Source organism: Acipenser ruthenus, unplaced genomic scaffold (assembly GCF_902713425.1).
Source record: "Acipenser ruthenus unplaced genomic scaffold, fAciRut3.2 maternal haplotype, whole genome shotgun sequence".
Classification (NCBI taxonomy): Eukaryota; Metazoa; Chordata; class Actinopteri; order Acipenseriformes; family Acipenseridae; genus Acipenser; species Acipenser ruthenus.
This window is the reverse complement of record NW_026708843.1, coordinates 461,763-486,009: the sequence shown is the minus strand read 5'-3', so window position 1 is coordinate 486,009 and position 24,247 is coordinate 461,763. Positions and strand designations below refer to the sequence as shown.

Below are 24,247 nucleotides of genomic sequence, written 5' to 3'. Positions count from 1 at the left end.
TTAAGGGCTCGTGATCTAGTTTTTCAAGAGATGTACGCAGCATCCCATTGTGTTGAGTACTATATAAATACACTGTGGACAGAGAATATGATACCGTCTTCCGACCCAGACAGCAAAACCAATTCATCACACAGACTCAGGTGAGTGACTGAGAGTTGAATGGATTAGCATAGTGAGCTCCAAGTCAAACTGCAAATAAAGAGATAAGTGATCTGTTTAAGAAATGAAAATCAAAACTAATTTCCGTTATTGAAAAAAAAAAGTTAAAATGTGGTCAATTGAGAAATGGAATTTAAAAATTGAGAAATTGATTTTAAATTAAAAAATATAATCCCAATATAGACATAGTATATAGATCGCAATCTAAAGCTTTTTCATAGGAAACCAGTGCCGTTGTCCCTCGAATGAGACGAGAACGAAATTCACCAAGTTTATTAATCGCGGTTTCAGAAACCCTCTCTCACTGGCTGCGATGGCTTTTTGTCTACTTTATTTTTTTTCAGCTCTTTTATCAAAATGAACGGTCATGATTTCACTTTACAATTTGAAAACTTGCAACATGCCACGGGCAGAAACAAAACTTGGCTGTGCCAGATTCGGAGAGTGAACGGGGGTGAGGGCGCTTTACAGGTGTTCGAAAACGAAGGATCTAAACACGCAGAGGAAATCTGCCTGCAGGCAAACGAAGTTGCAATTAAAAAGGCTGATCGATATGAAATAACCTGGTACCTGTCCTGGAGCTCCTGCGAAAGATGCGCGCCTCAAATAATTGAATTTGTGGAGAAGCACCATAATGTGAAGCTGAATATCTTCGTTTCCCGGCTCTTCCGCCATCAATCAAGTTCTCACAGGAAGGGCTTAAGAGCTCTTTCACAACATGAAAGAATTGGCTTAAAAGTGATGACCTTAACAGGTGAGTTATTATTATTATTATTATTATTATTATTATTAGACAATCCGTTTTGTTTTCTGATTTGGGGAGGTGTCAGAAGAATCACACACAAACAACCTGAAGTCTCGTTTTCAGGGTATAAGGTGTGTCAGTCGCTTTGATTGCTGTGACTGTAATGATACAGAGAGTTTATGGGTTCATAGGGACTGACTTGTGTCTTGTGTTCCTTTATTCAGATTTCAAGGACTGTTTTGATCGCTTTGTTGGAGAAGGAACTGGATTTGAGACCTGGGCAGACCCTCCTGGGAACTCAGAAATATATGCGGCTATACTGAAAGAGATAACTGTAAGGACACGTGATACTTGTGATAATCACAATGCAGAGCTGAAGCAGGAGTTATACACTGAAAATCGACTAGATAGACAGAATGAAAGAATAAAAATAAATTAAAGAAAGAAAGAAAGAAAGAAAGAAAGAAAGAAAGAAAGAAAGAAAGAAAGAAAGAAAGAAAAAAGAGTGAACGAAGGTATATAACTGCTGGCAAACGCGAATGCTGATTATAGAAGCTGGATCACTGCTGTTGATAACTCTGTTTCATATTTTAGGGCGCTGATCCCAGACTCCCCTGTGCGCTGCGGCTGCCTGCATGAAACACAGCAGCAGACTTCCACTGAGAAAGAGCAGCAGAACCGACAGCGCGGGACACGGGCGTGATCCGGACAAGCAGCAATCTGCACTCTCTGCATCATCTCTTATTATAGACCTCACTCTGTAGCTGCAACACCACACGCTTTAATGACAGGCTTAGACACGCCTTCTTTCAACTGTCTTTTATTCAATTAAGTGTCATTCATACCTGTCAACGTATGGGTGTCCTTTTTTATGTGTGTATTTTAAACATTTTATGGGCTTTTAATCGATTATTTCACGCAATTAAATCTTTTGCAAAGGAGGGAAAACTAAATCATTGTTTGGAGAAAAAAAACTTGTCTTGTTTATTCTCACCATGATATTAAAACATTCATACTTCAATTTTGAATCTATACCTATATGAAAATAAATCTGTTGGATAGGGGGAAATATTATTATTATTTTTTGTTGGGATGATATATGAACTCAGCAAAACAGAAGACAGGGAGCTAGCGCTCTTGTGGTTTAAATATGTCACCAGAAACCCTCTATAGAATTATAGCCTTATTATGCAAAGTTGGGTGTACATTATTATTATTATTATTATTATTATTATTATTATTATTATTATTATTAGACCATCCATTTTTGATGTACACAAAATGGTTTAAATCACGGCTGTTGAATTAGCAGACAACTGATCTCCTGTCTAATACCCTTGATAATGCTAAGAGCCCTTGCTATTATAGACGATACTGTAGCGCACAAACACACTGTTTCAATAAAGATATTCTATTGTTAGATAATAACCTGTCTACTGATCTCAATAGGTGTTTGCTGTGGTTTAAAATTCAATAAAGTTTTTTTTTCAATTCAAATGGATTGTGTGTCTGTTGTAAATTCCTTACCAAAACATCTATTCATACAAACAGTCGTGTGCAAATATATCAGAACACCTAATTCTATTTTTTTAAATATTTAACCGAACAACAGTCGGTGAATGTTAAATTGTACATGTCCACCTTTTAAAAGACATACTATCTTCAACTAGTGAATTATCAAACACAAAAAAACTAAACACCAGAGTTAGATCGGTGTCTTTCTCGGTATGTACAGTCATCTGCAAATGTATCGGCACACCTCCAGACGTGTCATCGATATCCTTTATATACCCGCCTGCATGAAAACACCTCCGGGTGTGAGAATTTCAATCTCCGCTCAGTAAACAGTGATATAGAAACAATAGGCGCTCGTGTGTGAAAATGTTAGCCTGCTTTGTGCTTTAATCAGGCGTCTTAAACAGCTTCTAAAAAAAGCCTCCTGCATTTGACCGCGTGTGGCGCCGTGTTCTTTTCCTCTGACTCTTTGAAATGAATTGCAGTGGTTTGGTTTCATCTGTACAACAAATCAAAACTACAGAAGCAATGGGATGTTTAATAAACATGCGCACTGCCGAGAGTTCTTATATCACTATATTATTATTATTATTATTATTATTATTATTATTATTATTATTATATACAGATGTAAGCTGTCGCTTTCCTTTCCTGTCCAGTATTCACAAATTGTAACCGCCCGATTGGGGTGTAATAATATTTCATTACACACACGCACACACACTGCACACGGTGACGCATCTTTTCTCTTAGAAATACTGAGTTGGAGTTCCGAATACAACCAGAAGATGGCAGTGTGACCTCAGAAATAGAATCGCGGAGAGCATCACGTTGGAGCGTGACTGTTTATCAGTGTGTGTGTATCTGTGTGAATGTGTGTCTCCGTGTGTGTGTGTGTGTGTGTGTGTGTGTGTGTGTGTGTGTGTGTATCTCTATGCGTGTCTGTGTGTGTATCTGTGTGTTTGTGCTCAATCCTTTTTGTGTCAGTTAGGTCCTATAGGAAGTGACTCTGCAGCAGCAGCAACAGCTGTTGATGATGCAGAGTTCACCCTCCTAGTCTCTGTAAATCGATTTGGTAAAAGCGTCTGCTGAATGACTTACTACAGCAACGGAACGCACAACAGCTACAGACGTCACTCCTGTACATTATGACCTCCGGTTCACTTCCACAGCCCGGCTAGCTCAGTCGGTAGAGCATGAGACTCTTAATCTCAGGGTCGTGGGTTCGAGCCCCACGTTGGGCGGCTCCTTTTTTTGTGACATTATTACAGTCGGCGTCTCGGGAGATGCATTATTGTTATTATTGTTTATTTATTTGGTAGGCGTCTTTATTCCAAGGCGATTTACAGGTGTTACAGGGCAGTGACCAGCTGTCCCAAAGATAAGAGGATCTCATTCACACTGATCCTACACTCCCTCTCGCCCTCTCCGCTCCTCCACTATACTGGCCTGTCCTGCCTCCTCTCCACTCTCCATCCTCCCGCTCCTTCTCTTCCCCAGCCCTTCTGTGGTGGAAACAACTACCGAACAACTTCAGGACCGCCTCTCCCCGCCTCCTCCACACCCCCCTGTTTAGACTGCGCTTGCAGATCTCCTGCTCCGCCCCTCCTGCTCTGCGCTGGACTCGCCTGACCTCAGCACCTCGTCACTGGATCCTCAGCTGATGCGCTATCCTTGCACTATTGCACTGCTAATCTGTCACTGTAGATCTAACTCGCTGTGATCCTAACTTGCTAACTACTGATAGAAGCGCACATTCGAAATCATAACACGTTTATCTGAAAAAGTACTGTACGTACCAGTGTTAGATTTTATAATCACGTATTCTACATCATATACAACGGAGGAGCAGGTGCGGAAAATAAATTAAGGGCAACCGCAGTACAAAAAAGGACTTTATACCTAGGCAATCAACCCTACTCTTTGATTCCAGGGCAGGGAGGGACGACTATGTGTTTTTGCCCGTCCGATTTTTATTCGCTTTGTGTGTATGCACTATTAGAGTAGCTATAATTGTGAGCTTGGTTTGTTTTTTATTCTCTATTAATTAAATTCTATTCACTGAAAAAAAAGGCAAAAGACTTGGGGCTGATCAAGCTGGTAGTAAAACCTGGACTGGGTGACACTGCTGTGGAACAGGAGTCTGATTACCATCCCTGCATTACACGTCCCCACGGTTTGCTACAACTGTTTAAATAACGTTACCTGTATTTTTCTTTTCATTGTTAGCATCCTGACATCTTTTTACACTCAGACCTTTAAACTCTGTTTCAGAGCTCTTTCATTGGGCACGTGTAATGTAATATTTTTCGGCCCCTCTTTAAAGATAATTACTATGTAAATACGAGTATCGGTACGCTGCTATTAAGAACACACAGCTATTGTTTAGACCAGCTGATCTATGGATAATATTAAAGGAACGAACACTCTGTTAATAACATCAGCTTCTACACTTTCATTGTTATTGGAATGATAAGGGATCGTGTTATTTGCATGAGATATCAGATATGTACATTTTGTTGAGTACTATATAAATACACTATGGACAGAGAATATGATACCATCAAACTCATACAATCAGCCGTGTGCAAATGTGTCAGAACACCTCCAGATGTGTCATCGATATCCTTTATGTACCCGTCTGCATGAAAACACCTCAGGGTGTGAGAATTTCAATCTCCGCTCAGTAATCAGGGATATAGAAACAACAGGCGCTCCTGTGTGTGAAAATGTTAGACCGCTTTGTGCTTTAATCAGGCGTCTTAAACAACTTCTAAAAAGTGTCCTGCGTTTGAACGCGTGTGGCTCCGTGTTCCTTTCCTCTCGCTGTTTGAAATTAATGGCACGTGTGGCCTATTAAAGTCATCAATTAAATGAGAGAATCGCTAATTTGGCTATTTTGACCATTTTCAGTTCCAGTGGTTTGATTTCATTTGCACAACAAATCAAAACTACAGAAGCAATGGGGTGTTCGAATAAATGTGAACAGTTTTTACATCATCATATATATTTCCAATATATTGTATTATTATTATTATTATTATTATTATTATTATTATTATTATTATTATTATAGAAATGTAAACTCTTGCTTTACTTATATCACCAATTTTGCGTCCCTAGACTATAAAACTAAAAGCCGCTACCGGCGCTTAGTTTTGTAAATATAATTTTCATTTTTTAAAATGTTTATATATATATATATATGTTTTATAGATATATTTATATACATATTTCAAACAACTCTATCAAACAGGTATCACCAAAAAAAAAAACCAAAGTTCATACACACTTTACAGTAAGTATCGACAACATGAACCAATAAATACGAAAAAATAAATTAAATATTAAATACCTTACCAAAACCTCAGTCAGAACGCATCACATTCTGATCGGCAAATTCTGTTCTCTGCTGAAATCAGCAATTAAAAATAAATAAATAAATAAATAAATAAATAAATAAATAAATAAATAAATAGATAGATAGATAGATAGATATAGATATATCTATCTATCTATATATATCTATCTATCTATATATACATATATATATATATATATATATATATCTGTGTGTGTGTGTGTGTGTGTGCGTGTGTCAGAGTGTTTATGTGTCTGTGTTTGTGTGTGTGTGTGTGTGTGTGTGTCAGAGTGTTTATGTGTCTGTGTTTATGTGTGTGTGTGTGTGTGTCAGAGTGCTTATGTGTCTGTGTTTATGTGTGTGTGTCAGAGTGTTTAGGTGTCTGTGTGTGTGTCAGAGTGTTTAGGTGTCTGTGTTTATGTGTGTGTGTGTGTGTCAGAGTGTTTAGGTGTCTGTGTGTGTGTGTGTGTGTGTGTGTGTGTGTGTGTCTGTGTTTATGTGTGTGTCTGTGTTTATGTGTGTGTGTGTGTGTGTGTGTGTGTTTATGTGTGTGTGTTTGTGTGTGTGTGTGTTTGTGTGTGTGTGTGTGTGTGTGTTTGTGTGTGTGTGTTTGTGTATTAAATGCGTGTCAAAGGGCTGAGCGATTCTTCAGATGTGTGTAAAATGATCTGAATGTAAATAACCGGTCTGGACGATGGCTTTTCAAACCTGGCGACTGGAGAACCTTACCTCTCCTGTTAACAATACCTTCACAGGCAAAGAGAAGGACAGCTGATCCATTTTACTGGACCAACTAAACAATAATTCATCACAAGCTTTAAAAACCAAACAATAAAATACAAAGTCTAACTGGAATGAAACGACACAAAGAATCAATATGAATTCATATTTGATTTAAACAGAAATAAAAACGGATCATCAGAATACAATAAACGCTATTTCTAAACATATTTACCGTTCTCTATAAATATGTCATTAATGGCATGGGACTAATAGACCTATATAGTTTCAAAGCCCTTTCATTGGGCACGTGTAATGTAATATTTTTCGGCCCCTCTTTAAAGATAATTAGTATGTAAATACGAGTATCGGTACACTCCTATTAAGAACACACAGCTATTGTTTAGACCAGCTGATTTATGGATAATATTAAAGGAACTAACGCTCTATTAATAACATCAGCCTCTGTACATTTTTTTTGTTATTGTAATGATAAAGGGTTTGTGGTCTTTGCATGAGATATGAGACAATATGTACATTGTGTTGAGTACTATATAAATACACTATGGACAGAGAATATGCTATCAAAAAAACTCTGGTCCTCTTCTGATGCAGACAGCAGGATCAATTCATACCCCAGGTGAGTGACTGAGAGGTGAATGGATTAGCATAGTGAGCTCAAAGACAAACTGCAAATGATGAGATAAGTGATCTGTTTTAAGAAATTGATATCAAAACTAATTTCTGGTATTGGAAAAAAAAAAAGTATGATGTGGTCAATTGAGAATAGAATTTAAATCATTAATTTCTTAGCCGACGCCCTTATCCAGGGTGGCTTACAAGATATCACATTATTTTTACATACAATTACATTATTTTTACATACAATAACCCATTTATACAGTTGGGTTTTTACTGGAGCAATCTAGGTAAAGTACCTTGCTCAAGGGTACAGCAGCAGTCTCCCCCACCTGGGATTGAACCCACACCCCTCTGGGCAAGAGTCCAGAGCACCAATCCAGAGTAATATAGACATATTATATAGACACAGATATTTCACAGGAATCCAGTTTTGATGTTACTAGACACTACTGTTTTTTGTCAACTTTTTTTTCCCCCAGTCCTTTTTATCAAAATGAAAAAAATCTCCAGTTGTGATTTCACTAAACAGTTTAAAAACCTGCGATACGCCACAGGCCTAAAGGAAACGTGGCTGTGCCAGATTCTGAAGGAGCACGACGGGGCTGAGAATTTAAAGGTGCACAGAAATAGGAAACGACATGCAGAAATGATCTGCTTGCGGCAAAACGAATCTGCAATTCAAGCTGAAATAACCTGGTACGTTTCCTGGAGCCCCTGTGATACATGCGCACCTGAAATAATTACATTTATGGAGAAGCACCCCAATGTGAAGCTGAATATATTTGCCTCCCGGCTGTATTATGGGAATAACAAAATTGTAAACAAACATGAAGAAAAAATTAAACGTTGCAGAGAGGGCTTAGGCAATCTTGAACGACATGAAAGAATTGACTTAAAAGTGATGACCTTAACAGGTGATTATTATCTTTATTATTATTATTATTATTATTATTATTATTATTATTATTATTATTATTATTATTATTATTATTATTAGACAATCCGTTTTGTTTTCTGCTTTGGAGATGTGTCAGAAGAATCACACACAAACAACCTGAAGTCTAGTTTTCAGAGTATAAGGTGTGTCAGTCGCTTTGATTGCTGTGACTGTATAGATACAGAGAGTTTATGGGTTCATAGGGATTGACTTGTGTCTTGTGTTCCTTTATTCAGATTTCCAGGACTGTTTTGATCGCTTTGTTAATGGCAGTGGATTTAGACCCTGGCGAGAGCTTGAAGCAAATTCAAAACTCTATGCTGAAATGCTGAAAGAGATAATTGTAAGGACACCTGATCATTTTGATAATCACAATACAGTGCTGAAGAGTTATATGCTGAATCGAGAAATTCTGATCTGTTAAAAGAAAGAAAAAGGAACAGAAAGAAAGAAAAACAAACCGTTTAGAAAGAAACAGTCAAAAAAATAAACATTTAGAAGGAAAGGTAGAAAGAATGTTTAGAAAGAAAGAAAATAAATAAATAAATAAATCAAATTACCAACCGCTGTCATCGCTCCTTTCATATTTTAGGAAGATGAAAGAAAAAAGAAAGTAGAGAAAGAAAAGGAGGCTTCCACTGAGAAAGAGGAGGCTTCCACTGAGAAAGAGAAGGAGGCTTCCACTGAGAAAAACAAGCAGGCTTCCACTGAGAAAGACAAGGAGGCTTCCACTGAGAAAGACAAGGAGGCTTCCACTGAGAAAGACAAGGAGGCTTCAACTGAGAAAGAAAAGGAGGCTTCCACTGAGAAAGACAAGGAGGCTTCTACTGAGAAAGACAAGGAGGCTTCAACTGAGAAAGAAAAGGAGGCTTCAACTGAGAAAGACAAGGAGGCTTCTACTGAGAAAGACAAGGAGGCTTCCACTGAGAAAGAAAAGGAGGCTTCCACTGAGAAAGAGGAGGCTTCCACTGAGAAGGACAAGGAGGCTTCAACTGAGAAAGACAAGCAAGCTTTAAGATTAGATTTCTTCTTAAAAACAATCTTCTTCAGATAAAGTCAATCAAAAAGAGTTTATTCAAGAATGAAATTGAAAAAAAACTGGAACAAAGGTTATTTATGAGCCCTAAATGGACAGCGGCAAAGCCAAGCTTTCTGCATCCCTAAAATATCATTACATGCATTATCATACAACCATGTTGGAAGAGGGACGCTACACCACGTGATGCATTCCACCAATAAGCACTGGCCAGCGTCCCTTAGTGATCCTATGGTATTAACAGCGTAATCAACCAGCCATATGCATGTCATATGATATATCTATCATTCGTAGCTATGCAGAAGACTGAACTGAAGGTTATAAAGATATTTCAGTTTACACAAATACTCAATCATGTCGAAAGCAGAACTTGATATGTGTTGACAGCTAATCAGCGGCTTTTAACACAATTTACGTCACCTATATCGATACAGTAAAAATATTAAAACGTTTCTGTAAGCATATCGCTCAACGTAACATAAATGCAACAGTTGTGACTGATCTGAAGTCAGTACAAGACTTCCTCTTTCTCTGTGGTTTGCAAACTCTTGCAAAAGGAGGAAACTGCTAATCACTGCGAAACTGTGTTCCTGCAGAATTCCATGGTTCATAAATTTGGTCCATGTTAAACTGCTTTGGAAATCTTAACACTGAACGCAGTCTTTCAATGATTTCTCACCCCTGGAAAGGGAACAAACGGCTGACGAAACAATAAGAGCTTGTGCTATTTAACTGGAACAGAACCATGTGTATACCGCCCCGCACAGGGTGCGTGTTTATCAGAAAAAAACCCCTGTGTGTTTCATTTGCATAGTGTTTGATTGTTTCTTACAAGGCTTCCACTGAGAAAGAAAACCGGGCTTCCACTGAGAAACAGCGGCGGAAACGACAGCGCGGGACACGGGTGTGATCCGGACAAGCAGCAATCTGCACTCTCTGCGTCATCTCTTATTACAGACCTCACTCTGTAGCTGCAACACCACACGCTTTAATGACAGGCTTAGACACGCCTCTCTTTCAACTGTCTTTTATTCAATTAAGTATCATTCATACCTGTCAGCGTGTGGGTGTCCTTTTTTATGTGTGTATTTTAAACATGTTATGGGCTTTTAATCGATTATTTCACGCAATTAAATCTTTTGCAAAGGAGGGAAAACTAAATCATTATTTGGAGAAAAAAAAAACTTGTCTTGTTTATTTTCACCATGATATTAAATCATTCATACTTCAATTTTGAATCTATACCTATATGAAAATAAAACTGTTGGTTAGGGGGAAATATTATTATTATTTTTTGTTGGGATGATACATGAACTCAGCAAAACAGAAGACAGGGAGCTAGCGCTCTTGTGGTTTAAATATGTCACCAGAAACCCTCGATAGAATTATAGCCTTATTATGCAAAGTTGGGTGTACATTATTATTATTATTATTATTATTATTATTATTATTATTATTAGACAATCCATTTTTGATGTACACAAAATGTTTAAATTATTTTAAAATTATTTATTTCAGGACGTTTCGGACAAAAGACCTTCTTCAGTTGTAAGAAAAGTAATTACTGCTGTCTAATGCCCTTGATAATGCTAAGAGCCCTTGCTATTATAGACGATACTGTAGCGCACAAACGCACTGTTTCAATAAAGATATATTCTATTGTTAGATAATAACCTGTCTACTAATCTCAATAGGTGTTTGCTGTGGTTTAAAATTCAATAAAGTTTTTTTTCAATTCAAATGGATTGCGTGTCTGTTGTAAATTCCTTACCAAAACATCTATTCATACAAACAGTCGTGTGCAAAGATATCAGAACACCTAATCCTATTTTTTTAATACTTAACAGAACAGTCGTTGAATGTTAAATTGTACAGTTTTGTTATGTCCACCTTTTAAAAGACATACTGTGTTCACTGAGTGAATTATCAAACACAATTAAAAAAAAAAAACTAAACACCAGAGTTAGATCGTTGTCTTTCTCGGTATGTACAGTCATGTGCAAATGTATCAGAACACCTCCAGACCTGTCATCGATATCCTTTATATAGCTGCCTGCATGAAAACACCTCAGTCTATGAGAATTTCAATCTCCGCTCAGTAATCGGCGATATAGAAACAACAGGCGCTCCTGTGTGGGAAAAGCTTTGTGCTTTAATCAGGCGTCTTAAACAGCTTCCAAAAAGTCTCGTGCGTTTGACCGCGTGTGGCTCCGTGTGCCTTTTCTCTGACTGTTTGAAATTAATTGCATGTGTGGCCTATTAAAGTCATCCATTAAATGAGAGAATCGCTCATTTGCCTGTTTTGATCATTTTCAGTGTCAGTGGTTTGATTTCATTTGCACAACAAATCAAAACTACAGAAGCAATGGGGTGTTCGAATAAATGTGAACAGTTTTTACATCATAATATATATTTCCAATATATTGTATTATTATTATTATTATTATTATTATTATTATTATTATTATTAGTATTATTATTATTATTATTATTATATAGAAATGTAAACTCTTGCTTTACTTATATCATCAAATTTTGCGTCCGATAGACTATAAAACTAAAAGCCGCTACCGGCGCTTAGTTTTGGAAATATATTTTTCATTTTTTAAAATGTTTATATATATCTATATATATATATATATATATATATATATATATATATATATATATATATATATAAAACAACTGTGTGTGTGTGTGTGTGTGTGTGTGTGTGTGTGTCAGTGTGTTTATGTGACTGTGTTTATGTGTGTGTGTGTGTGTATGTGTGTCAGTGTGTTTGTGTGACTGTGTGTATGTGTGTGTGTGTCAGAGTGTTTATGTGTCTGTGTTTATGTGTGTGTGTGTGTGTGTGTGTGTGTGTGTGTGTGTCTGCGTGTGTATTAATGGCGTGTCAAAGGGCTGAGCGATTCTTCAGATGTGTGTAAAATGATCTGAATGTAAATAACCGGTCTGGACGATGGCTTTTCAAACCTGGCGACTGGAGAACCTTCCCTCTCCTGTTTACAATACCTTCACAGGCAAAGAGAAGGACAGCTGATCCATTTTATTGGACAAACTAAAAAATAATTCATCACAAGCTTTAAAAACCAAACAATAAAATACAAAGTCTAACTGGAATGAAACGACACAAAGAATCAATATGAATTCATATTTGATTTAAACAGAAATAAAAACGGATTTTCAGAATACAATAAACGCTATTTCTAAACATATTTACCGTTCTCTGTAAATATGTCATTAATGGCATAGGACTAATAGATATATATAGTTATGAGAACAATAAGGACATTAATATATTGTTTTATATTACCATGAAAAATTACATATGCACCCGGGGATTTTATGTAGCATATATATATATATATATATATATATATATATATATATATATATATATATATATATATATATATATATGCGAGATAAAATGTAATTGTTCTTTTCTATATGTTTTTGAATTGGGGAAGATAGCAGGGTAATTTTCTTGCGTGCGGGTAGGCGTACAAACAACATGAACGTGTTTTTCGACACCAAAAAAAATGTTGTTCCTGTTATTAAGCAGTAGTAAAAATCGGAAGCAGAGGTATTCAAAGGAGCCCGTTCTTAATTTGTCATTGTTTATTGAAATGAATGTTCAGCTTTCATATTGAAGCGTGTCGGGTATGACTCGTTCAATCAAACGCATAGTGTAGAAATTTGCTTGCATCGTTCATGACGTTTTTTCAGATCAAGTGAGCTCATTTATGTGTAAAAAAACGACAATAGGGTCGCAGTTCTTCTTTCGCAGCCACTGTCATCTTTATGGCGCGCAGCTGAACTGGTAAAATCATTAAATGTCTCTGCCAGTGCTGTCTCTGTTTATTTTATTTATTTATTTATTTATTTATTTATTTATTTTGGGGGGGGGGGGAAGAGATGATATATGAACTCAGCAAAACAGAAGACAGGGAGCTAGTTTATTGTAAACTTCCAATAGCAACACCTAGTTTCAAACAGAGGCTGTGTGGTCCAGTGGTTAAAGAAAAGGGCTTGTAACCAGGAGGTTCAAATCCCACCTCAGCCACTGACTCATTGTGTGACCCTGAGCAAGTCACTTCACCTCCTTGTGCTCCGTCTTTCGGGCGAGACGTAGTTGTAAGTGACTCTGCAGCTGATGCATAGTTCACACACCCTAGTCTCTGTAAGTCGCCTTGGATAAAGGCGTCTGCTAAATAAACAAATAATAATAATACAATAAAACAATTCCATTCACCAGCTAACAGATAGCAAGATTTCAAGCAGTTAAACAAGGTTCACATGAATGAGGTCATGGATTAAAGTGCAAATACAACAACGCTGCTACCCAGCAATAAAGAGGAGATACACGTTCAAGGACATGATAAAACTATCAAAACAAACAATACCACAGTTCAAAAGTACAAATACCCACACCACACACACACACAATGTCCGTGCAGGGGAGGGAACACACACAGAGAGCGAGAGAGAAACCTGCATCACAAAATAGCCCATTCTATGTTCTTCTTAAACTCCAATCGACTACCAAATAGGCTAAAAACACTCGGGACGTTCGCGTTCATTATTCCACACCGGCATACCATCAGACCAATACTTATTGTCGGTATGCTACATTTACTGATCCGTTTCAGTCTCTCTCACTTGTCGTTCCCCGCTCCAAACACTGCGTTCCCACGCCTGCACAGACACACAAACCCCAGGATGGCCATCCCGTTTGTGAAAACGTGCTATTTATATTCAGGTGCATAAATTGATCAATAATTCAATTACTAGGTGCTCAACAGGGCAAACACAGGGAAGCGGGTGGAGAAGCCAACATATCGTCATACAAATCAATTATCAAAAACTGTCAGCCAGCACAAAGTGTGCACTAATCAAATCAATAAAATAATTTTATAAAAATAATAACATACAAGTGTAAAATAAATTTGAACAGGGCATTCTTGATCCTGTTACACGTGTTATGGCATTATTAACTTTCATAGTTGAAGAGGTGTCGGGCTGAGACTCGTCAAGCCCAGAGGTGCCGGGGCTGAGCCTCGCCAAGCCCAAAGTACTTTCCAGGGTGATTGTGTGCTAAAATCATTATCCAAACACACACACACACACACACACACCTACTGTTTATAAAACAGAAAGACGTGTCAACCTTCTGCATCCAGATGCTTTTTATGGGTTTGTTTGTGTTTAGTTCTCTATCGATACAGCAGCTACTGTATTTTATTCAAAAGTCATGACAGGTTTTGAATGTGGTAACAGGGATGCTGAAGGGAGACGGACAGACGGTCCCATTTAAAAGCACAGAATCTGTCTTCGTTTTTTCTAAAATGTTCCCTGTGTTTTAGATCCTACTACATCACCTGGTCAGCTATTCCACGCATTTATAACTCTCTGTGTAAAAAAGTTCTTCCTACCTTCTGCTCTAAGCTACTCGGCTTCCATTGATGCCCTTTCGTTCTCTCTGTGCTAAACTTGAAGTCGTGTCTTGGGTTAAATAGTAAGCAGCGGGGTTCCAAGAAATATCATTACACAGGGATGAAAATAAGACTCCCATTGCATAGGGCAGCAGTGTGGAGTAGTGGTCAGGGCTCTGGATTTAGACCCTGGCGAACGCTTGAAGCAAATTCAAAACTCTATGCTGAAATGCTGAAAGAGATAATTGTAAGGACACCTGATAATTTTGATAATCACAATACAGTGCTGAAGAAGGAGTTATATGCTGAATTGAGAAATTCTGATCTGTTAAAAGTGACTAGAAAGAAAGGTAGAAAGAAAAAAGAAAGAAAGAAAGAAAAAGGAATAGAAAGAAAGAAAAAAAACATTTAGAAACAGTCAAAAAATAAACATTTAGAAAGAAAGAAAGGAAGAAAAAAATGTTTAGATAAAAAGAAAATAAAATAAAATGACCAACCGCTGTCATCGCTCCTTCTTTCATATTTTAGGAAGATGAAAGAAAAAAGAAAGCAGAGAAAGAGAAGGAGGCTTCCACTGAGAAAGACAAGGAGACTTCTACTGAGAAAGACAAGGAGGCTTCTACTGAGAAAGACAAGGAGGCTTCAACTGAGAAAGACAAGCATTTTTCCACTGAGAAAGACAAGGAGGCTTCCACTGAGAAAGACAAGGAGGCTTCCACTGAGAAAGACAAGGAGGCTTCTACTGAGAAAGACAAGCATTTTTCCACTGAGAAAGACAAGGAGGCTTCCACTGAGAAAGACAAGGAGGCTTCCACTGAGAAAAACAGGTAAGCTGTAAGATTAGATTTCTTCTTAAAATTATTATAATTATTTATTTCTTAGCAGATACCCTTATCCAGAGCGACTTACAATTGTTACAAGATATCATATTATTTTTTTTTCATACAATTACCCATTTATACAGTTGGGTTTTTACTGGAGCAATCTAGGTAAAGTACCTTGCGCAAGGGTACAGCAGCAGTGTCCCCCACCTGGGATTGAACCCACGACCCTCCGGTCAAGAGTCCAAAGCCCTAACCACTACTCCACACTGCTGCCATTAAAACAATCTTCTTCAGATAAAGTCAATCAAAAAGAGTTTATTCAAGAATGAAATTGAAAAAAACTGGAACAAAGGTTATTTATGAGCCCTAAATAGACAGAGGCAAAGCCAAGCTTTCTGCATCCCTAAAATATCATTACATGCATTATCATACAACCATGTTGGAAGAGGGACGCTACACCACGTGATGCATTCCACCAATAAGCACTGGCCAGCGTCCCTTAGTGATCCTATGGTATTAACAAGCGTAATCAACCAGCCATATGCATGTCATATGATATATCTATCATTCGTAGCTAGGCAGAAGACTGAACTGAAGATTATAAAGATATTTCAGTTTACACAAATACTCAATCATGTCGAAAGCAGAACTTGATATCTATTTGGTCCATGTTAAACTGCTTTGGAAATCTTAACACTGAACGCAGTCTTTCAATGATTTCTCACCCCTGGAAAGGGAACAAACGGCTGACGAAACAATAAGTGCTTGTGCTATTTAACTGGAGCAGAACCATGTATATACCGCCCCGCACAGGGTGCGTGTTTATCAGAAAAAAACCCCTGTGTGTTTCATTTGCAGTGTGTTTGATTGTTTCCTACAAGGCTTCCACTGAGAAAGAAAACCGGGCTTCCACTGAGAAACAGCGGCGGAACCAACAGCGCGGGACACGGGCGTGATCCGGACAAGCAGCAATCTGCACTCTCTGCGTCATCTCTTATTATAGACCTCACACTGTAGCTCCAACACCACGCGCTTTAATGACAGGCTTAGACACGCTTCTCTTTCAACTGTCTTTTATTCAATTAAGTGTAATTCATATCTGTCAACGTATGGGTGTCCTTTTTTTGTGAGTGGAGTAATTTTAGAATTTAAAAAATCGATTATTTCACGCAATTAAATCTTTTGTAATGGGGGTAAACTAAATCATTATTTGGAGAAAAAAAAAACTTGTCTTGTTTATTCTCCTCATTATAATAAACATTCAGATTTTAATTTTGAATCTATACCTATCTGAAATTAAATCTATTCGTTTGTGTGGATTATTATTATTATTATTATTATTATTATTATTTAATACTAGCATCTTTATAATTATATGGAAACACGTATTTAATATATGATGTGTTTAAACAAATACTTTCCATACAATACAGTGATATACAGTGACTTAAATATTTGACAATAGACATTTGTTCCATATACAGTATATATATATATATATATATATATAGAGAGAGAGAGAGAGAGAGAGAGAGAGAGAGATGGTAAAAAAGTAATCACTGTTGTTGAATTAGCAGACAACTGATCTACTGTCTAATGCCCTTGATAATGCTAAGAGCCCTTGCTATTATAGACTATACTGTAGCGCACAGTTTCAATAAAGATGTTATATTGTTTGTAAATAATAATAATAATAATAATAATAATAATAATAATAATAATAATAATAATAATAACTTGTCTACTGCTCTCAATAGGTGTTTGCTGAGGTTTAAAATTCAATAAAGTGGGTTTTTTTCAATTAAAATGGATTGTGCGTCTGTTGTAAATTCCCGACCAAAACTTCCATTCATACAAACAGCCGTGTGCAAATATATCAGAACACCTTCAGATGTGTCATTCATGGGGTTTCCAAACTCGAGACATTTACACGAGAAAAATTAGTTAAGTGGTTAAATGAAATTAGTTTCATGCCAACGGTAAGTGGGCACTTGAAAGGGAGGTGGCAGATACTGATGCAACGGACTGAAGTGCATTAGTTCCAGCCCAAAATTGCCACTGCCTGCTTGTGGCGGAGTGTCCCGCCCCTATGTATTTATTAATTATTATTTGTATTTGTTTGCGGCGCGGATAAAAGCGCCGCGTCTTTTGTTATTTGTTTTTTATATTTAAAAACCCGTGAGGATGCGTGGCTGATCAGCTACTGATTATTTAACTAGATGACAGTCACGCATCCTTACCAAACGCGTGCAGACTGTGGCCGAGGGGTAATAAGATAATTAACGGCTAGTTAACCCCTCGGCCACAGTCTGCACGCGTTTAGTAAGGATGCGTGACTGTCATAGGGTTAAATAATCAGTAGCTGATCAGCCACGCATCCTCACGGGTTTTTAAATATAAAAAACAAATAACAAAAGACGCGGCGCTTTTATCTGCGCCGCAAACAAATACAAATAATAATTAATAAATACATAGGGGCGGGACACTCCGCCACACTGCTGTATCCTGCAAAAAGTCTTATAAACAACAAAGTGAGTTGTGCGAGACAGACGGGGAAGGTTACTAGTGTTGCGTCACCGCCTTTCAAATCAAAGCCCAAAACAAGCGCAACCCATGTTAGAGGGTGGGTGTTTATGCAAATTCCAACCCGCGACTCTCAAAAAACAAGCCCGATCCCGCTTGTTATAAGCGGACTTGGCATCTGTGACGGACAGCAGCGACCTGAGGAGCTTCGTGCTGTCAGAGAGATTCTCACCGTCACGTGATATGAAGGACCAGTTCCCTAGACAACCTTAAAAGGATGTTTAAAAAATTACCCGGTTAAAAAATCGGTCTTCAATGCAGTGATTTTAGGACAGGGGTAATCCGGGGGTAGCGACTGCTGTTTACAGCTTCCCTGGTGGTCTAGTGGTTAGGATTCGGCGCTCTCACCGCCGCGGCCCGGGTTCGATTCCCGGTCAGGGAATGTCTTATTTTTTTGTATGTAATTATCATAATTGTATCGAATTATTGTAATTATCATCAATCAATATTTATTTTATATAGCGCCTTTCATAGTGGACCACCATCACAAAGCGCTGTATTATAATGATAAGTCTCTGGTTTATGTTTTTATTTTTTTGTTTATTTATGTCTTTATTTATTTATTTATTTAGCCATTACATGTGAAAAAGAAAACATTGTGATACGAAAAGTTGGCAGATTAGACACACACACACACACACACACACACACACACACACACACACACACACACACACACACACACACACACACACAGAAGCATCTTGAGAATACTGTGTTGGAGTTCCGAATAAAATCACAAGATGGCACTGTGACCTCAGAAATAGCACGGCAGAGAGCATCACGTTGGAGCGTTTGCGTGCGTGTCTCAGTGTGTGTGTGTAGAGTTTGACCGCTGAACAACTACCAACGGCACGCCTGTACATTATAATCTCTGTTTCACCCCACAGTCCGGCTAACGCTCCAATCCAACCAAAAGTCGATGTTCAATCTTGGTTAATATCATGGCAGTTTTAACCAATCATAGCCCGTGTCGCTACCAAGAACTAACCAATCAGATCGCGTAGAAGTAAATGACGTCAGTTTTGTTAATCCTGATGCTTCGACCGTCTCGACTTGTTAGGATTTACACTTTTCGTTATTTTTTTATGTACAATACAGCCGTCTCAACTCGTTTTTATTTTTACACTACACGTAGGCCAGGACTATTCTGAATCGTGTGCTGTTCTCTTCAGCGCACAGAAACGTTGTATTTTGCCTTTTTGAGCCGTGACTAGCCCTAGATAGATAGATAGATTTTTTTTTTCTTTTATCTTAAAGAATATTTGAATTCTTTATTTTATGTTATTTGTGAATAGTACTTTTCCTGTAGAATGCAGTTGTATAAATGCAAGGAAAAACTAAGGAAAAAGCATCTTTTTAATTTCATGGTGTGTTCTTTTTATTTGCTTTAATTCCTGCAAAAACTCATTTGTTTTCTTTTTAAATTAATTGAATTTCGAAACTCAAACTTACAACCTTCTGGTTGCAAGACCAGAACCTTACCCACTCCTCTACACTGCCGCCGTTTTAGTATTTTCATATCGTGGTAGCGCAACAGACACTTACAGGCGATTTCCTCCTGTTTAGACCGCGCTTGTAGATCTGATCCGCCCCTCCTGCTCTGCACTGGACTCGCTGACCTCCTTGCACTATTGCACTGCTAATCTGTCACTGTAGATCTAACTCGCTGTGATCCTAACTTGTTGCCTCCTAGTTCATATTGTATTCTAGCAGTGTTAGTATTATCAGCACTGTCTGTAAACCGCACTGTGTTTAAATATGAATCTTGCATTGTAACCCTGTGCTGTGCTGCTCTGTGACTCCTGTGTGAGTCGCCTGGGATAAATGGGTCTGCCAAATAAATAAATAAATAAATAGATAAATAAATAAATAAATAAATAATTAGAACTGCCAGGCAGTTTTACGGCTTCCAAGCTCAACACCAGTTTTGACAAGCTGTAGCATTGCAGCACAACTGTCAGCAACAGAACAGTTTTATGGAGCAATTTCAATTCAAAATACTGCATTCGTTCATTATCTCACAATGATTTATAACTTTAAACACCATAGTAACCATGACCCTATCTACACACTAGGAGGAGTTATAAGCTAGTTTTACATTTGACCTTAGAGAGGTCAAAGGTCAGATGCAAGGTGACTTTTGGATAGAGCATATATGGGTTTCTATCTGTGTTCCATAGTAACCATCAATATATATATACACTCTGTAAGGAGTTATAAGCTAGTTTTACATTTTAACTTAAGGAGAGGTCAAAGGTCGCAGGCAAGTTCATTTTTGGATAGAGCACATATGGTTCCCTATATGTGTTCCACAGTAACCATCAACCTATCTGCACTCTGTAATGAGTTATAAGCTAGTTTTACATTTGACAGAAGATTTTGAAAAGGTTTTTTAAAGAAATGCGTCAAGCGGCCATATTGGTTCACGCACAAACACCATTTTTGAAAAAGTCAATTGGCAGGCTACGCTATATCTCGTGACAGGTTAGGATTGAGGAAAGGGCATGTTTACGTGACGAATCACTGCCGATTTCTGGTTTTGTAACATATTTTCATTGGGAGTTTACGGTGAGGAAAGGGCAGATTTTCTTGTTTTTGAAAACGAAACAATACATGTTTTTGGTTTATTTGAAACCTATGCCTCATGAATTATGAATATTGCAGCAGCTTGTTTACAGCAGCAATATTATAACAGCAAAATAACATTCAAAGAGGAAGTAAAATATCTGATACAAATGTCAACATCATAGATGAAGAGAAACAAATTGCAAATATAGTAAAATGATTACTTTTCACAAGTTTTTACAAAGGAGGATACAGACAACATGCCCCACATGTCGACCTGTTCCTACCCAGTTTTAAATAACTTTAGCATGACAGAGGCAGAAGTGTTAAAGGGACTAGGAGTTCTTAAAATAAACAAATCCCCTGGGCTGGATGAGATCCTTCCAGTAGTATTCAAAGAAATGATCACTGATGAAAAATGCTCAGGAGCGCTCTGAGTGGCTCAGCAGGAGCGGTAATGAGCGAGGCGTTAAGTTGATTCTTTTACTGAGCCTCTCACTTACTTAACGCACCCAGTGTGTGTGTGTGCAGAGTTTGACCGCAGAACAGCTATCGATGTCACGCCTGTACATTATAATCTCTGTTTCACCCCACAGCCCGGCTAACGCTCCCATCCAGCCAAAAGTCGATGTTCAATCTTGGTTAATAGCATGGTAGTTTTAACCAATCATAGCACGTGTCGTTACCACGAACTAACCAATCAGATCACGTAGAAGTAAATTACATCACTTTTGGAAACCCCGATGCTTCGGCCGTCTCAACTTGTTAGGATTTACACTTTTCGTTATTCTTTTACGTACAATACAGCCGTCTCAACTCGTTTTTATTTTTACAGTACACGTATGCCAGGACTATTCTGCATCGTGTGCTGTTCTCTTCAGCGCACAGAAACGTTGTATTTTGCCTTTTTGGGCCGTGACTAGCCCTAGATAGATAGATAGATATTTGTTTCTTTTATCTTAAAGAATATTTGAATTCTTTATTTTATGTTATTTGTGAATAGTTATTTTCCTGTAGAATGCAGTTGTATAAATGCAAGGAAAAACTAAGGAAAAAGCATGTTTTTAATTTCATGGTGTATTATTTTTATTTGCTTTAATTCCTGCAAAAACTCATTTGTTTTCTTTTTAAATTAATTGAATTTCGAAACTCAAACTTACAACCTTCTGGTTACAAGACCAGAACCTTACCCACTCCTCTACACTGCCGCCGTTTTAGTATTTTCATATCGTGGTAGCACAACAGACACTTACAGGCGATTTCCTTCTGTTTAGACCGCGCTTGTAGATCTGATCCGCCCCTCCTGCTCTGCACTGGACTCGCTGACCTCCTTGCACTATTGCACTGCTAATCTGTCACTGTAGATCTAACTCGCTGTGATCCTAACTTGTTGCCTCCTGGTTCATATTGTATTCTAGCAGTGTTAGTATTATCTGCACTGTCTGTAAACCGCACTGTGTTTAAATATGAATCTTGCATTGTAACCCTGTGCTGTGCTGCCCTGTGACTGCTGTGTGAGTCGCCTGGGATAAATGGGTCTGCCAAATAAATAAATAATTAGAACTGCCAGGCAGTTTTACGGCTTCCAAGCTCAACACCAGTTTTGACAAGCTGTAGCATTGCAGCACAAGTGTCAGCAACAGAACAGTTTTATGGAGCAATTTCAATTCAAAATACTGCATTCGTTCATTATCTCACAATGATTTATAACTTTAAACACCATAGTAACCATGACCCTATCTACACACTATAAGGAGTTATAAGCTAGCTTTACATTTGACCTTAGAGAGGTCAAAGGTCAGATGCAAGGTGACTTTTGGATAGAGCATATATGGGTTTCTATCTGTGTTCCATAGTAACCATCAATATATATATACACTCTGTAAGGAGTTATAAGCTAGTTTTACATTTTAACTTAAGGAGAGGTCAAAGGTCGCAGGCAAGTTCATTTTTGGATAGAGCACATATGGTTCCCTATATGTGTTCCACAGTAACCATCAACCTATATGCACTCTGTAAAGAGTTATAAGCTAGTTTTACATTTGACAGAAGATTTTGAAAAGGTTTTTAAAGAAATGCGTCAAGCGGCCATATTGGTTCACGCACAAACACCATTTTTGAAAATGTCAATTGGCAGGCTAGGCGATATCTCGTGACAGGTTAGGATTGAGGAAAGGGCATGTTTACGTGACGAATCACTGCCGATTTCTGGTTTTGTAACATATTTTCATTGGGAGTTTACGGTGAGGAAAGGGCAGATTTTCTTGTTTTTGAAAACGAAACAATACATGTTTTTGGTTCATTTAAAACCTATGCCTCTTGAATTATGAATATTGCAGCAGCTTGTTTACAGCAGCAATATTATAACAGCAAAATAACATTCAAAGAGGAAGTAAAATATCTGAGATACAAATGTTAACATCATAGATGAAGAAAAACAAATTGCAAATATATTTAAATGATTACTTTTCACAAGTTTTTACAAAGGAGGATACAGACATGCCCCACATGTCGACCTGTTCCTACCCAGTTTTAAATAACTTTAGCATGACAGAGGCAAAAGTGTTAAAGGGACTAGGAGCTCTTAAAATAAACAAATCCCCTGGGCTGGATGAGATCCTTCCAGTAGTACTCAAAGAAATGAAAAAGTTATTTACAAATCGCTAACTAAGATCATGCAACAGTCTCTTGACCCAGGGGTTGTACCAACAGACTGGAGAATTGCAAATATAATACCGTTCCACAAAAAGGGAGACAAAACCAAACCAGGTTATTTAGATTTCCAGAAAGCTTTTGACAAAGTCCCACATAAAAGATTAATTCTCAAACTAAATGCAGTAGGGATTCAAGGAAATGCATGCACATGGATTAGGGAGTGGTTAACATGTAGAAACAGAAAGTACTGATTAGAGGAGAAACCTCAAAATGGAGCGAGGTAACCAGTGGTGTACCACAGGGATCTGTATTAGGTCCTCTGCTATTCCTAATCTACATTAATGACTTAGATTCTGGTATAGTAAGCAAACTTGTTAAATTTGCAGACAACACAAAAATAGGAGGAGTGGCAAACACTGCTGCAGCAGCAAATGTCATTCAAAATGATCTAGACAGCATTCAGAAGAGGGCAGACACATGGCAAATGACATTAACATAGAAACGTGTAAGGTACTGCACGCAGGCAATAAATGTGCATTATTATTATTTATTTCTTAGCAGACACCCTTATCCAGGGCGACTTACAATTGTTACAAGATAACACATTATTTTTACATACAATTACCTATTTATACAGTTGGTTTTTTACTGGAGCAATCTAGGTAAAGTACCTTGCTCAAGGGTACAGCAGCAGTGTCCCCCACTGGGGATTGAACCCACGACCCTCCGGTCAAGAGTCCAGAGCGCTAACCACTACTCCACACTGCACATTACACACTGTTACAGTATAAGTACCATATGGGAGATACTGAAACTGAAGAAGGAATCTATGAAAAAAATCTAGGACTCAGAAATGTCTTCATCTAGACAATGTGGGGAAGCAATAAAAAAGTCCAAAAAAAATGCTCACATATATTGTAAAAAGTGTTATTAAAACTTTACAATGCATTAGTAAGACCTCATCTAGAATATTGTGTTCAGTTGTGGTCACCTTCGCTACAAAAAGGATATTGCTGCTCTAGAAAGAGTGCAACGAAGAGCGACTAGAAAGGCATGTCGTATGCAGA

The 24,247-nt window shown here is 37.8% G+C and overlaps 1 protein-coding gene and 2 non-coding genes across 4 annotated transcripts; all 3 read left to right on the top strand.

Annotated features, from left to right (window-relative positions):
• Positions 1-19: 19 nt before the first annotated feature.
• Positions 20-2,395, top strand: LOC117409992 (DNA dC->dU-editing enzyme APOBEC-3C-like). Of its 2 annotated transcripts, XM_034913322.2 has the most exons (4): positions 24-140; positions 504-913; positions 1,129-1,238; positions 1,499-2,395. In XM_034913322.2, the coding sequence occupies exons 1-4, from the start codon at positions 31-33 to the stop codon at positions 1,541-1,543; spliced, it is 675 nt and encodes a 224-aa protein (XP_034769213.2). In that variant the 5' UTR covers positions 24-30; the 3' UTR covers positions 1,544-2,395. The 2 variants fall into 2 exon arrangements, with proteins under 2 accessions (XP_058877876.1, XP_034769213.2); XM_059021893.1 differs by having other exon boundaries at positions 20-140; positions 1,129-2,395.
• A 1,195-nt stretch (positions 2,396-3,590) lies between these two features.
• trnak-cuu (transfer RNA lysine (anticodon CUU)) lies at positions 3,591-3,663 on the top strand. Its single transcript has one exon. It is a non-coding gene; the product is annotated as a tRNA-Lys (tRNA).
• A 14,604-nt stretch (positions 3,664-18,267) lies between these two features.
• Positions 18,268-18,339, top strand: trnae-cuc (transfer RNA glutamic acid (anticodon CUC)). Its single transcript has one exon. It is a non-coding gene; the product is annotated as a tRNA-Glu (tRNA).
• Positions 18,340-24,247: the final 5,908 nt, after the last annotated feature.

What these genes read in the sequence shown, in the direction of transcription:
- LOC117409992 (XM_059021893.1), top strand. Translation starts at nt 31, where the DNA reads ATGTACGCAGCATCCCATTGTGTTGAGTACTATATAAATACACTGTGG. An exon ending in AATTCATCACACAGACTCAG is followed by an intron (nt 141 to 503) that starts GTGAGTGACTGA and finishes ATTTTTTTTCAG; the next exon opens with CTCTTTTATCAAAATGAACG. An exon ending in AAAAGTGATGACCTTAACAG is followed by an intron (nt 914 to 1,128) that starts GTGAGTTATTAT and finishes TCCTTTATTCAG; the next exon opens with ATTTCAAGGACTGTTTTGAT.